We start from the raw sequence: 14,732 nt of genomic DNA, 5'->3' as shown, positions 1-14,732 counted from the left end.
ATTTAAATTTGGCTTTCGGATTTGGTAGTCGCTAAGGTAAATGAATACTCGACCACCGCAACCCCGGTGCAAATCGGATAAAATGTGACTGAGTTACCTCAGGTACACTTGAATAATATAATAATATATCATACTTTTTAATATATACATATATATAATAATATACAAGGGGGAATTATACAATACTGCACACTTGGCGCAATTCATGCAGACGTCCCATACATTTCCACTCGGAATTAAATTTGGCTTTCGGATTTGGTAGTCGCTATGGTTGTTGAATACTCGACCACCGCAAACCTGGCGAAAATCGAATAAAATATGGTCGAGTTACCTCAGATCGAGAGTAGGGAATTCATTAATTAACACTGTACACGACATGCAGCCTGCACACGCAGCGACCTCATGGGCTCATTTCAACCTCAAATTAAATTCCGATTTCAGATTTGGCAGTCGCTAGGGGATACTCGCACTCGACTAAAACAAATTAGGCAAAATTCCTACTATTTTTGACGAAAATATGACACTATCGCATTTTATATGGAGAACCCCCAAGTCAGCCTGTGTGTGTGTGTGTGTGTGTGTGTGTGTATGGGGATGTGTGTGTGTGTGTGTGTGTGTGTGTATGGGTGTGTGTGTGTGTGTGTGTGTGTGTGTGTGTGTGTGTGTGTGTGTGTGTGTGTATGTGTGTGTGTGGATGTGTGTGGATGTGTGTGGATGTATGTGTGTGGATGTGTGTGTGTGTGTGTGGATGTGTGTGAGTGTGGATGTGGATGTGGATGTGGATGTGGATGTGGATGTGTGTGTGTGTATGGGGATGTGTGTGTGTGTATGTGTGTGTGTGTGTGTGTGTGTGTGTGTGTGTGTGTGTGTGTGTATGGGTGTGTGTGTGTGTGTGTGTGTGTGTGTGTGTGTGTGTGTGTGTGTGTGTGTGTGTGTGTATGGGGATGTGTGTGTGTGTGTGTATGGGAATGTGTGTGTGTGTGTGTGTGTGTGTATGGGGATGTGTGTGTGTGTATGGGGATGTGTGTGTGTGTGTATGGGGATGTGTGTGTGTGTGTATGGGGATGTGTGTGTGTGTGTGTGTGTGTGTGTGTATGGGGATGTGTGTGTGTGTGTGTATGGGATGTGTGTGTGTGTGTGTATGGGTGTGTGTGTGTGTGTGTGTGTGTGTGTGTGTGTGTGTGTGTGTGTGTGTGTGTGTGTGTGTGTGTGTGTGTGTGTGTGTGTGTGTGTGTGTGTTTACAATTTACCATTGAGTTGTGCCCTTTTTGGACTGAGACCGGGAGAGGGCATGCATTGCAAAGCAATTCACCCTCTTGTTTTATTTCAATTGAATCATATATTTTAATAGCATAGAGCACAGATAGCCTTGTTTGCACTTCCAAAAACCTTCAGTTTAGAAGTACTTGGGCAAAACTTTAAGCTGTCTCAACCAATCAAATTTGCCGCATGCTCTGAGGGCGGAGCAACAGCGAGATTCAGACAAATATGGCGGCGCGTACTCTAAAATATAGATCGTGCTCAGAAACGCATAGCAAGAGTTGAACCTTCCCACATCCTATTTCTCACGAATGCGTGGTGTAAGGCCTCTCGTTTTACTTGTCTATAATGCTAAAAGGATACAACACCCATGCGCTGCGCCATATTGCCAAACAACGTCAACTGCGCATGCATATTTCTCCTAATTTTCTGATACAAAAGTATTTTCACACAATGAAGCTCAATGTCACGATGATAAAAACTTGCATTTACTTCTTCTTCTTCTTCTTCGTATACTACCCCTCCTCCTCTTCTCTTTTGAAGAGGTGAAGTCCAATGGCACCAAGCTTGTGTCCTGCCTTGACCACGATACTCCTCTACATCGTTGTCTGCGATTATATATATATATATTGTTGCGGATATGGGATTTGCATCCATCCATATCCGCTTGTAAATATTCCCCTATTTCCTCAATACTTCCCAACTATCCCCAATCCCCCATTCCCTAGTCCCATTTTCTGTAAACAACACTCTGTAGACCCGACCTCCCCCTATTTCCCCCATTAAATGTCGTGCCCAGGTTCACCGCATCTCATGTAAGACAACTATAGGACATCTTGCTAGTTATTCTTAGTCTGTCAGTTAAGGATTCGTTTCCATTAATTCTGACCCTTCGTTGCACCAGAATGTGATTGTATGGCACCGTTAGGAAGTTTAGGACCTCCCAATACCTCCCCGCAGCTCTTCCTCACGGTTCAGAAACAACAACAACAACAACAACAACAACGGCGGCGGCGTGCACAGGGAGTGCGCGTCCTCACTCCGGCTTGGTTGGTAGGGGGTGTTGGGAGGGCACGAGGCCTTCCCCACGAGCCGCCATCAAACATGTGCTCGACGGGGTTACCAAATAGGGCCTCCCTGTCAGCTCCTCATCAAGGGCGGAGCCCGGTAACCCCCGCACCCAATGGAAGCGGCGGACCGGTCCCATCTGGGGCGGAGCCAACCCGCCGAGGGCGTCACTCCCCGCTGAGCATGCGCAGGAAGAGGGAGGTGACGTCAGATGCGCGCTGAGCTTGAAGAAAGAAAGACGCCACCTCCGAGCGCTGTGAGGCCTCCCTGCATTATCCTGTCCCCGAGCCAAGGTGCACCTTGTGCTATCGACTACCTGTCCTTCCCTGCCATCAATCCCTGTGTAAGTCAGCCTTGTTCCGTTTGTCTGTGGTCTGTCTGGGATAAGATAAGACTGTAATTAAGTGCCCATCTCTTCTGTCTTTTACCTCACTCTACCTTGTAATCTACCCCTTTTGTCCACCACTAATTATACCCTCCTCCGGAGGTCTTGAGAACTGTACCCCTTGCGTCGTTTCATTTATCCCAGTCGTTGTGTCCTTTCCAATCATTGATTTAGCGTAGCGCGATTTGGCCAACGTCCGGGTGGAATCGGGTGAGTTGGGGAAGAATCGGGGGAACTGTTAGGTCGCGGTGGACCATCCGCTCGGCCCATAATAACATCTAATCCGCGATCCGTAACAATATATATATATATATATATATATATATATATATACTAGCAGAAGTACCCGGCAATGCCGGGCGGGGGAGGGGAGGGGGAAGAGGAGGGGAGGGGAACGGGGGGAGGGGAGAAGAGGGGGGGGAAGTACCCAGCATTCCGTGTATAAACGTGAGGGAGAAGAGGGGGGAGGGGGAGGGATGGGAGAGGAGAGGAGTGGGGGAGGGGAGGGGGAGGGGGAAGGGGGAGGGGGAGGGGGGAGGGGGCGGGGAGGGGGGAAGGGAAGGGGGGATGGGAGGGGACCTACAGACGTAAAGATGAAAGATGATAAAGATGAAAGAAAAAAAAACCTATGTGGTGTGAATGGCAATGTTCCTCGCTGAAATGTGAAAAAACGTAATCGCTTTTCGCTCTGAAATACGTGCGAACGCGTAACTGAGTTAATGGCGGCAAGGAACATCACGTGATCGCTCTGAGCGAATCAGCGCGCTGCTCTGCCACCGGTCAGATTCCGTGCATAATATTCCTCGCTGAAATGCGCTGAGGTAAAAATATGGTAAAAAAATATTATGAAATAAATTTCCTATCCCCCACAAGTAACCCGGTGTGGTAATCTAAAATCGATTCAAAATGGCCCCTCGCTATGACTTTCCACGATCGCATTTTATTTTCACCACTTCAAATCGACCAATTTTTACCAAATAAAATACCGCACTCGATGCACGGATGTCATGTTTGCGGCAGAAATTGAAACAGATTCTAATTTGGAAATAAAATGAAGTCGTGCACAATGAAACAAAATCTCCTCAGAATCGAAAGTCGTGCCGCGGGACGCGGTGACGTCACTGCGTTTCAGCCTTAAAAACTCAATTTTATATAACTCCATATTTTGAATAACTCGGTCAATTTTTGCCCAATCTTCCCCAAATCAAGGTCCCCGTTACCTACAGATACCCCTCTACCCTCCTAGGGGCGAAGTCAGGATGAATTTCGTAGGAAGGGGAAGGGGTCCCTACTCGCTGATAATATTTCTCGCTGAAAAAAAATATGGATCTAAAGATAAAAGAAAAAAAACCTATGTGGTGTGAATGGCAATGTTCCTCGCTGAAATGTGAAAAAACGCAATCGCTTTTCGCTCTGAAATACGTGCAAACGCGTAACTGAGTTAATGGCGGCAAGGAACATCACGTGATCGCTCTGAGCGAATCAGCGCGCTGCTCTGCCACCGGTCATATTCCGTGCATAATATTCCTCGCTGAAATGCGCTGAGGTAAAAATATGGTAAAAAAAATATTATGAAATAAATTTTTAGGTCGGCCATGTCCTTCCCAGGCTCAATGGCCATGTCTGTGCCAAATATCAAGTAGGTGAGCCTCTCCGTTTAGGAGTCTATCGGTAACATTACACACACACACACACAAACTGTGATATATATATATATATATATATATATATATATATATATATATATATATATATATATATATATATATATATACATATATATATATAATCGTTAGATTAAATAAGACGCGGACGTAGCTTCAGGACGTCGATCTTTAATTGTCGACAAGCTTTCGACCAACAAAGGTCTTCTTCTGAGTCTACAAAAACAGCAGGCATGTATATCAGTCGTGTGTATGGTGATATGTGTGTGAGATGTGTGATGTGAGTAAAAAATTGCATACAGAAGGAAGAGCCACGCCAAAGTTCACTCATCAGCCCCAAGTTCGACGGAAGTGACCGTTTGCGTCACGGTCACTTCCGTTAGGGTGCACGTGCATATACAAATATAGAGATATACATACATAAACACACAAGCATATATTCATATCCCATTTATATTCATATAATATATTTATATATTTATATAAATGACATATAAAGGTAGAATGAATGAATGAATGAATGAATGGGTTACGGTTAACAATTTGATTGGGTTGATGTGGGAACATGCTTTAGTCATCAAAATTTATGCCATGAGGGACTCAGACTCAGACTTTTGTAGACTCAGAAGAAGACCTTTGTTGGTCGAAAGCTTGTCGACAATTAAAGATCGACGTCCTGAAGCTACGTCCGCGTCTTATTTAATCTAACGATTATATATTCAATACAAATGAGACGCCCTGCTCGTACTTTGGAGTTTCTACTATTTCTTACAGTCATATATATATATATATATATATATATATATATATATATATATATATATATATATATATATATATATATATATTTGTGCAGCGTCTGTCCTGTCCTGTGTTGTGTTGTATTGTCTTGTGTTGTCACTGAACTACTTTCTCAAACTTTTGTGAAATCGTACCAAACTTCTGGTATGCACATATCTCTCCCATCGGTATGTCCTAAGGGTATTTTATTTTTTTTAAATATGCAATTTGTTTTTGTTTGTTTTTTGGAATTTTTTGGGGAAAATTTTTTTTTTCAACTTCAATTGTTTATAAAATGTGATATCACGTATATCTATCTATAATTCCAGCAATCTCTGTGTGTATGTTTGTATGTTTGTATGTTTGTATGTTTGTATGTATGTTTGTCTGTGACCGCTGTTTCTCGACAACTACCGGTCCGATATACTTGAAACTTGCCAGGTATATTGCTGGGGACCCGAGGATGTGCCTTTTCAAGGTTTGAAATTAATCGGACAAGCAGTTACCGAGCTATGTCCAAAAAACGATTCAACCAATCAGAGAGCAGCGAGCTATCACGTGTGCCGAACGTGGCGAACAGACTCTGCCTCGGACGGCACATTTGAGAGCGTATTCATTTATTTCACGTTTGCAAACTATGTTGGCGCTATGTTGGCGTTAAACTATGTTTTAAAACTAATAAAAACTAATTTGCGATTCATCGTAACTGCGATATACGACCTTCCGGAGCTCCCGTGAGAGCGTGCGCCATTACGGATAGTAATTCAATTAAAAACATAAAAACATTGTCCCAATTCAGTCAGAGCGAAGGGCGTTGTTTTAAGCGAAGAGCGTTTTATTTTTCCCCTTAAATTCAGTCGCCGGACGGTGAAAGCTTTTTTTTGGGGGCAGCTACTGGCAGCGACGTACGGCCAATCACAGGACACGTTGTTGTGTCGACGTGCCGTGTTGTTTTCCCTCGCGGTTTGGAATGTTTTTCCTTTTCATTTCTTTTCTCTTCCTTACGGAAGTACGGGCATTTCCTTAAATTTGCGATTCTTTCGCTTTCCTGCGCGTTTGGGCACACTATGGCGATTTCTTTACCAAACTCCGAAGCCGTTCGCTTTGGACCAAACCATTTCATGTAAATAGAGGGGGGGGGGGGGGGGGGTTGTCACCGTACTCGCAAGCCGTTCGCTTTGGACCAAACCATTTCATGTAAATAGAGGGGGGGGGGATATAATTTTAGATATAGATATAGTACGGGCATGCCCTAGTATATTACAAATACATTTGTGCAAAATAATTGTTTGAATTATGATTGGTTTAAAGTTAAACCATGACAAAACAGCAACTCGGGTACAATCATTTATCTATATATCGACACATCTGGGCAGTGTCTGTGTTGTCACTTAACGACTCCCTCAAACTTTTGTCTCCGTGGTTGTGAAGTGTTTTTAATAACGTTGTGGTGGTTTTGAATCACGTGGTGGTGAGGTATTTAGAATTATGTGGTGGTGAGGTGTTTTAATATCACATGGTGGTGAGGTGTTTTTAAATCACATGGTGGTGAGGTGTTTTGAATTACCTGGTGGTGAGGTATTTATAATTACGTGGTGGTGAGGTGTTTTGAATTAGTTGGTGATGAGGTGTTTTGAATTATGGGGTGGTGAGGTGTTTTGAATTACTTGCTGAAGTGTTTTTAAATGACGTGGTGGTGAGGTGTTTTTAATTTCATGGCTGTGAGGTGTTTTTATTACGTGTTTTATGGCTGTGAGGTGTTTTTATTACGTGTTTTATGGCTGTGAGGTGTTTTTAATTTTGTGGTGGTGAGGTGTTTTTATTACGTGTTTTATGGCTGTGTGGTTTTTTTATTACGCGTTTTATGGCTGTGAGGTGTTTTTAATTTGGTGGTGGTGAGGTGTTTTTATCACGTGTTTTTTATGGCTATGAGGTGTTTTTATTACATGTTTTATGGCTGAGAGGTGTTTTTATTTTCGTGGTGGTGAGGTGTTTTTATTACGTGTTTTATGGCTGTGAGGTGTTTTTATTACGTGTTTTATGGCTGTGAGGTGTTTTTATTATGTGTTTTATGGCTGTGAGGTGTTTTTATTACGTGTTTTATGGCTGTGTGGTTTTTTATTACGTGTTTTATGGCTGTGAGGTGTTTTTAATTTCGTGGTGGTGAGGTGTTTTTATCACGTGTTTTTTTATGGCTATGAGGTGTTTTTATTACATGTTTTATGGCTGAGAGGTGTTTTTATTTTCGTGGTGGTGAGGTGTTTTTATTACGTGTTTTATGGCTGTGAGGTGTTTTTATTACGTGTTTTATGGCTGTGAGGTGTTTTTATTATGTGTTTTATGGCTGAGAGGTGTTTTTAATTTTGTGGTGGTGAGGTGTTTTTATTACGTGTTTTATGGCTGTGAGGTGTTTTTATTTTCGTGGTGGTGAGGTGTTTTTATTACGTGTTTTATGGCTGTGAGGTGTTTTTATTACGTGTTTTATGGCTGTGAGGTGTTTTTATTACGTGTTTTATGGCTGTGAGGTGTTTTTATTACGTGTTTTATGGCTGTGAGGTGTTTTTATTACGTGTTTTATGGCTGTGAGGTGTTTTTATTACGTGTTTTATGGCTGTGAGGTGTTTTTATTATGTGTTTTATGGCTGTGAGGTGTTTTAATTTCGTTGTGGTGAGGTGTTTTTATTACGTGTTTTATGGCTGTGAGGTGTTTTTATTACGTGTTTTATGGCTGAGGTGTTTTTATTACGTGTTTTATGGCTGTGAGGTGTTTTTAATTTCGTTGTGGTGAGGTGTTTTTATTACGTGTTTTATGGTGGTGAGGTGTTTTGAATTACTTGGTGGCGAGGTATTTTGAATTACGTGGTGGTGAGGTGTTTTGAATTACGTGGTGGTGCGGTGTTTTGAATTACGTGGTGGTGCGGTGTTTTGAATTACTTGGTGGTGAGGTGTTTTGAATTATGTGGTGGTGAGGTGTTTTGAATTACGTGGTGGTGAGGTGTAATCGTCCCAAACTTCCAGTCTGCACCTACCCCTCCCCTATGTATGTGCTGAGGGGTGCTTTCTTGAAAAAAAAACATTCAACCTAAATACAACAACAACAACATGCATTTTAAAGGCCATTTTCCCTGCTAGAGTGAGGAGTTAGCCTTGCGGTCCCCATGACAATCTTCTCCATTTTGCCCTATTTTCTGCATCTCTCCTTGTTAACCCCCTTGCCCGCATTTCTTCTTCCACCATCTTTAGCCAAGTCTTTCTCGGTCTTCCCCGTCTTCTACTTCCTTCTACATTCATTTCCATCACTCTTCTCAACCAGTCACTTTCATCCTTCCTCAACACATGACCAAACCATCTCAACCTGTTCCTCTTCACAGCGTCAATCACAGGCTCTATTCCCATCATCTTTCACAATTCATCATTTGTCTTCCTCTCTCTCAACGATACTCCGCACATCCGTCGAACCATTCGCATTTCTACCCTTTCCAACCTTCGTTGCTGCTCTACGTTCATTACCCATGTCTCGCTCCCATAAATCATAACACTTCTCACACATGCAGCATACACCTTTCCCTTCAGCTTCAACGACACTCCCCTCATCATCAGCACGCCACTCAATTCCCGAAACTTCTTCCATGCACATCTCACTCGAGCAACCGTTGCCGAGTCTGATCCACCTTCTCCATTCAGCATGTCTCCAAGGTAGCAAAATGTTTTCACACCTTCCAGCTTCACGCCGTCTCCAAGATCCAACTCAACATTTCCTACATCTGCAGCTCCCTCTGTGCACACCTTACATTTGAATGTCACTGCCACACTGGTTAATGACCCTCTCAGACCACTACATTTTTGATGAACCCACTCAGCGCACATTGTACACTGAATGGAGTTCACTCCGACACCCTTCCTACACACAGCACAGGGCCACTTCCCAGTTCTTTCCACCTCACCACATGCTTTACCACTTGCCATCACCTTCGTCTTTCCGATATTCACCTTCAGACCTTTTTGTCTCCATACATTCCTTCCACGTGTTCATCTTTTCCTTCAGTCCATCCATACTTTCCGCAATCAACACCAGATCATCTGCATACAACTCCCACGGTAAACCCTCCTTTACGTTCTGAGCCAGCACCTCCATCACAGCTACAAATAGTAGTGGACTTAGTACCGACCCCTGATGCACTCCCACCTTCACCTCAAACTCACCACTGTTCCCGTCCTTCGTCCTTACAGCTGTGCGCGCTCTTTTGTACATTGCCATCACTACTCTGATCAACCATTCCTCCACTCCTAACTTCCTCAATGCCCATGTAATACTTTGCAATACTTTGCGTGGAACCCGATCAAATGCTTTCTCCAGATCAACAAACCCAAGAAACAACTTCTTCCTCTTCTCCATGTACTTCTCCTGCAACTGCCTCACAATGAAAAGTGCGTCTGTCGTTCCGCTTCCTGGCATGAATCTAAACTGCATTTCGTCGATCTTCACTTTCTTCCTTATCCTCCTCTCCAACACCCTTTCCAATACCTTCATTCCATGCTCCAATAACTTTATCGCTCGGTACGAGCCACACTCCAGAGGGTCACCTTTCCCCTTGTATAGAGGGACGAGGGTACTCAGTTCCCAATCCACTGGAATGCGGCCTTCTTTCACCACCAGATTACAGATCTCTGTCTTTCTCTTCACACCCCAACTTCCTGCTGCCTTCAACATATCTCCCACAACTCCCGTCGGCCCTCCCGCTTTTCTACCCACCCTTCAATGCTTTTATCGCTTCCTCAACTTCCTTCTCGGTTATCTTCTCTGCCGTACCTAAAACTGGGTTACTCTCTATGTTGCCATCCCATTCATTCTCTGTATTCAACAGCATTTCCATATATCTTTTCCATCTTCCTTTAATTCCATCTGGGTCGACAACGATTTGTCCCACTTCATCCTTCAAGCAACTCACCCCCATCACATCACACCTCTTTCGCTATCTGCTTTGCAATCCTGAATACTGCTTTCTGACCCTCTTCCGAATCCAAGCGTTCTCCGAACATTTTCCTACATGCCTCCTGCGCCTTTGCTACCTCTTTCTTTGCAGCCTTCCTGGCTGCCTCATAACTTTCATGCTCTGCTGTTTCTGCTCCCGTACCCTTCGCCTTCTGCCACTCCTTGAACTTCTTCCTCTTCTCGTCAATCCTCTTTCCAACTTCATCATCCCACCACCATGTTTCCGAGTGCCTCGGTGGTCCTTTTGTCCATCCACATACCTCACCAACGGCTCCCAACAGACTAGCTTTCATTGACATCCAACCACTTTCAAGCTCAACCACATCATCCTCGACCCTACTCAACCTCTCTTTTAATGCCTCCCTTACTGTCACCTCTTTCAACCTCCACACCTTCATTCTCGGTTGGTACTTCACCCGCCGAGCTCTCCTCGCACCTTTCACCCTTACGTCGCAGACAACCAAGTGGTGCTGTGAAACAGCCTCCTCCCCCGGGATCACCTTTGTGTCCCGGAGGTGCCCCCTATCTCGCCTACGCACCATCAGGTAGTCAACGGTTGTCGTCGACCCACCTGACGTGTATGTAACAAGCTTATTATCCTCTTTCTGGAACTGAGTATTACAAATCAACAAATCAGCTCCATCAGCAAACTCCAAAATCCTTTCACCTTCTCCATTTCTCACACCATATCCGTAACCCCCATGAACTCCGTCAAAACCACCCATACTCCTTCCCACATGTCCATTTAGGTCTCCTCCTACCACAACAACTTCCTCATCTTTCACGTTTTCCATCAGCTTCTCTATCGCACACCAGAACTTGTCCTTCTCTTCATCGCTTCGACCAACCTGCGGAGCATATCCCAAGATGACGTTCACCAAGAGCTTTCCAATCATCATTTTCACCATCATCAACCTATCACTCACTCTAGTCACACTCACCACACTGTCTACAAACTCCTCAGAAAACAGGACATCAACACCATTCACGCTCTCCAGGCACCCTTGCCACACAAACTTGTATTTCTGTCCCTGCCTACCCTTCACCATTCTCACACCACTTCCCTTCCATCTCGTCTCTTGCACACAACATATGTCCACTCTTCTTCTGACCAATACTTCCACCACTTCTGATCTCCCTGTCATTGTCCCTACATTCCATGTCCCAAACCTCAGAAACCGACCTCCACTTCGGGCTGTACCCTGCCCACATGTAGTTGTAATTGTCATGGTTCTCTTTTTGAGGCAATGTTTTTATGGCCGGATGCCCTTCCTGACACCAACCCTCTTAGTCGCCTCTTACGACACGCAGGGATACGGCGTACCTATTCTTATCCAGGGTACACACTGGGAAACGTTTAAAACATGGAAATTCTGGGGGGTGGGGGGGGGGGGCGGCGTCGGCATCACGGCTGCGGTTTAAACATATTTAAATAAATATTTAAACAAAACCATGAAAAACAATCTGGGAAAAGTCTCTAAGTGAGAATGTGGATTTGAGAAAGCAGGAGCAGAGGTGAAAGAAAACGAGATATAGGGGGCGGGGCACAAGTCGAGACGAGGAGGCCGCACGAGACACCAGGCCGCACGAGGCGCGAACAAAGAAACGACTAATTACACACAAATTTGCAACAACTCCAAAACCAAAACCAAATAGAAACACACAATAACACATACACAACAAAATACGCAGCGGAAATTTGACAAAGAAACGAACGGGAAAACACTCAAACTTTGATGCCGTGGAGAGATCGAAGCAAGCCCCGTCGCTCGAGGGACCGGAAGTCCGGTCCATCTAAACCTAAATCTTCAACCTAAATTGCCTATAAAAATGTAATATCACAAACACAACAAATACATTTGTGCAAAGTAATTGTTTGTATTATGATTGGTGAAAATCATGACAACACAGCAACTCAGGTACAGTCATTAGCCTCAGCTAAAATAAGCCCGTTCCTCAGTATCACAGCAACTCAGGTACAGTCATTAGCCTCAGCTAAAATAAGCCCGTTCCTCAGTATCGACGCTTGGTGAGGCGAGCGCAGCGAGCCGAGCCAAGCTAGTATATATATATATATATATACATACATACATACATACATATACATACATACATACATACATACATACACAGTGCCTATAGAAAGTCTACAACCCCCTTTCAAAATTTTCACCTTTTGTTGCCTTATAACCTGGAATTAAAATGTATTAAATCAGGCTTTTTCCACCTTTATTTGCACATTGTAACCCACAAATCGAATAACATTAAAGACGACATTTTTCCATTAAATTAATGCTGTCGATTTAATCTCTTATAGCTGTGCACTGAACTGACTGTCTGAACTTTTCTACCTGCCGTGGAGGGAAATTACGTTCTCACACAAGTTTAGTTTGGAAAAGGGTTAATGTCATTTCAAAAAAACCCAAAATGTCACAATGACGGGTGGAAAAGACCAACACGTTCGGCAAACCTTTGAAAGAATTTCCATTGTATGATCACAGCATTTAAACATGACCCACATTGAGCTTGAGATCTCAGAATGATGTACTCTCCACAACTGTTTCCATACACAACACATGAGGTCGAACAAGATGAGCTTCTGAAGAAAAATATGTTTTGTTTGGGAAAAGAACAGAAAAAAAAATTGGGAAAAGAAAAGGTAGAAGCTTGTACTCACAAGGATATGTGCATTCCATGTAGCATCATCAATGGATTTCTGTTGGAAACAGTCCTTAGAAACCATGTCAACAATGGATGCAACTCCACAAGGCATACAATGTTACAGTAACAGGGCAGAAAAGGATGTTAAAAGAACACAAAGTTACTCAATCGATTGATGTTTAACCGGCAGAAAGTAGTCCAAACTCGCGTATATTTAACAGGTAAAACACAGCGATACACGAAGAATACCGGCACTATGCTGTACGCAGAAAAGCAAATGATGACTGGTTTTTCTTCTCCTGGTCCCCTTCTTTCTTCCACTTTATCATTTATATCAACATGAGCAAAAGTACCTGTCGCTATGCTGATGGATTTAATAAAAAATATGGCATGTTGTACTTCACAAACATTCTTCTTTATTCACTCTATCATTACCCAAGGTCATCTTCCATCTGCTTGCATGTCAGCTAACATCACCTTCATCAGCCATCCTTGCTGCTTATATCTATATATGGACCAGCAAAAATCACTTCTGCTTCACTGTGAAGGTCAGCGTTGTTTGCTTTGGTTTGAACCTCTTTTTAAAATGAGTGAAATGAAACATTTTGAAAATTTCGATTATTCTCACTCAGATTTCAACATCACCATAACGCATATTATCAAGCTGATTTAACTTTCTTTATACAAGATTATTTGTAATACCGGAGGATTATTATCCGGATGTCCGGAGGATGTAACACCTGACATGTAATACCGGAGGATTATGTAATACCGGATTATTTGTAATACCATCGTGTGGCGCTATACAATACACATTACCATACAAGAGATAATTGGGGTCTTCCACACACCCTAAACCCCCTCCCCTAGATTTGCTACCTAGACAGAAACCATACTTGGGGTACCCTTCGACAACAAGCAAAATTTGGTTCGATTTGGTCAAGCAGTTTTTTTAGTTTTCGAAGCATATCTAAACAAACAAAGAAACAAACATGAATTGCGCTTTATATAGTACCAGTATAAAAGCCATCAAAAATGACAGGTTAGAACAAGTTTATTCGACGATGCGGCTTCGTGAGCATGCTAAAGTCTGAAGCCTCTGCCTAGTGTCTCGTGTGCTATCCTTTTCTAGACATCTTACGGATGTAAATGAACAATCGTTTTACTCTGCTCACATTGCACATCACGTGCAGCGAATTTCACCTCCCTGCACCTTGGATTTATTGTTTCTTTGTTTTTTTTAAAGGCTTCTGTGTGTCCTTGAGGCTCGGTTTGCAAGCCACCATCTACAGTTCCAATAGAAGACATAATTACTCTTTTATGGAAACTGTTTTTCGAGTTTGTTTTATCCTCAAAAAATAGACCGTAGTGAACACACATTAATGTTAAAAGATTGGCCTTTAAACCCCGACTCAAATCGGCCTTATGAAGGGACACAGACATCAGTACAAACAAACAAACTGACATTGTGTTTCATATGGTAGATATTTACGAATTGCAATAGCATTTGTGAAAATCCCTCACACCACAAACTACTCATAATTAAGACAGTTCTAATATCCGGAAGTAGCCAGAAATTTCCTAAACTCTCACGATCTTTCCACACAGAAGGTCTAGCTATGGCATATACAGTGCATTCGGAAAGTATTCAGACCCCTTCACTTTTTTCACATTTTGTTATGTTGCAGCCTCATGCTGAAATCGTTTAAATTCATTTTTTCCCTCATCAATCGACACTCAATACCCCATAATGACAAAGAGAAAACAGGATTTTAGAAAGTTTTGCAAATTTATTTAAAACAAAAAACTGAAATATCACATTGACATAAGTATTCATACCCTTTGCTATGACACTTGAAATTTAGCTCAGGTGTCTCCCATTTCTCTTGATCATCTTTGAGATGTTTCTACACCTTGATTG

General features: G+C 42.9%; 1 protein-coding gene across 1 annotated transcript in view; it reads right to left on the bottom strand.

Annotated features, from left to right (window-relative positions):
- The window catches only part of LOC144893366 (exonuclease mut-7 homolog), a 67,786-nt gene that overhangs the window by 13,573 nt on the left and 39,481 nt on the right, over positions 1-14,732 (bottom strand). The window contains exon 10 of the mRNA XM_078783948.1: positions 12,828-12,866. Within this exon, the coding sequence (XP_078640074.1) occupies positions 12,828-12,866 (39 nt within the window). The remainder of the gene's footprint in view (positions 1-12,827; positions 12,867-14,732) is intronic.

The sequence above is a fragment of the Myxine glutinosa genome, chromosome 8 (genome assembly GCF_964187855.1).
Source record: "Myxine glutinosa chromosome 8, kmMyxGlut1.1, whole genome shotgun sequence".
In the NCBI taxonomy this organism is placed as follows: Eukaryota; Metazoa; Chordata; class Myxini; order Myxiniformes; family Myxinidae; genus Myxine; species Myxine glutinosa.
The sequence above is the reverse complement of the archived record's forward strand: the minus strand, read 5'-3'. Positions and strand labels throughout refer to the sequence as shown.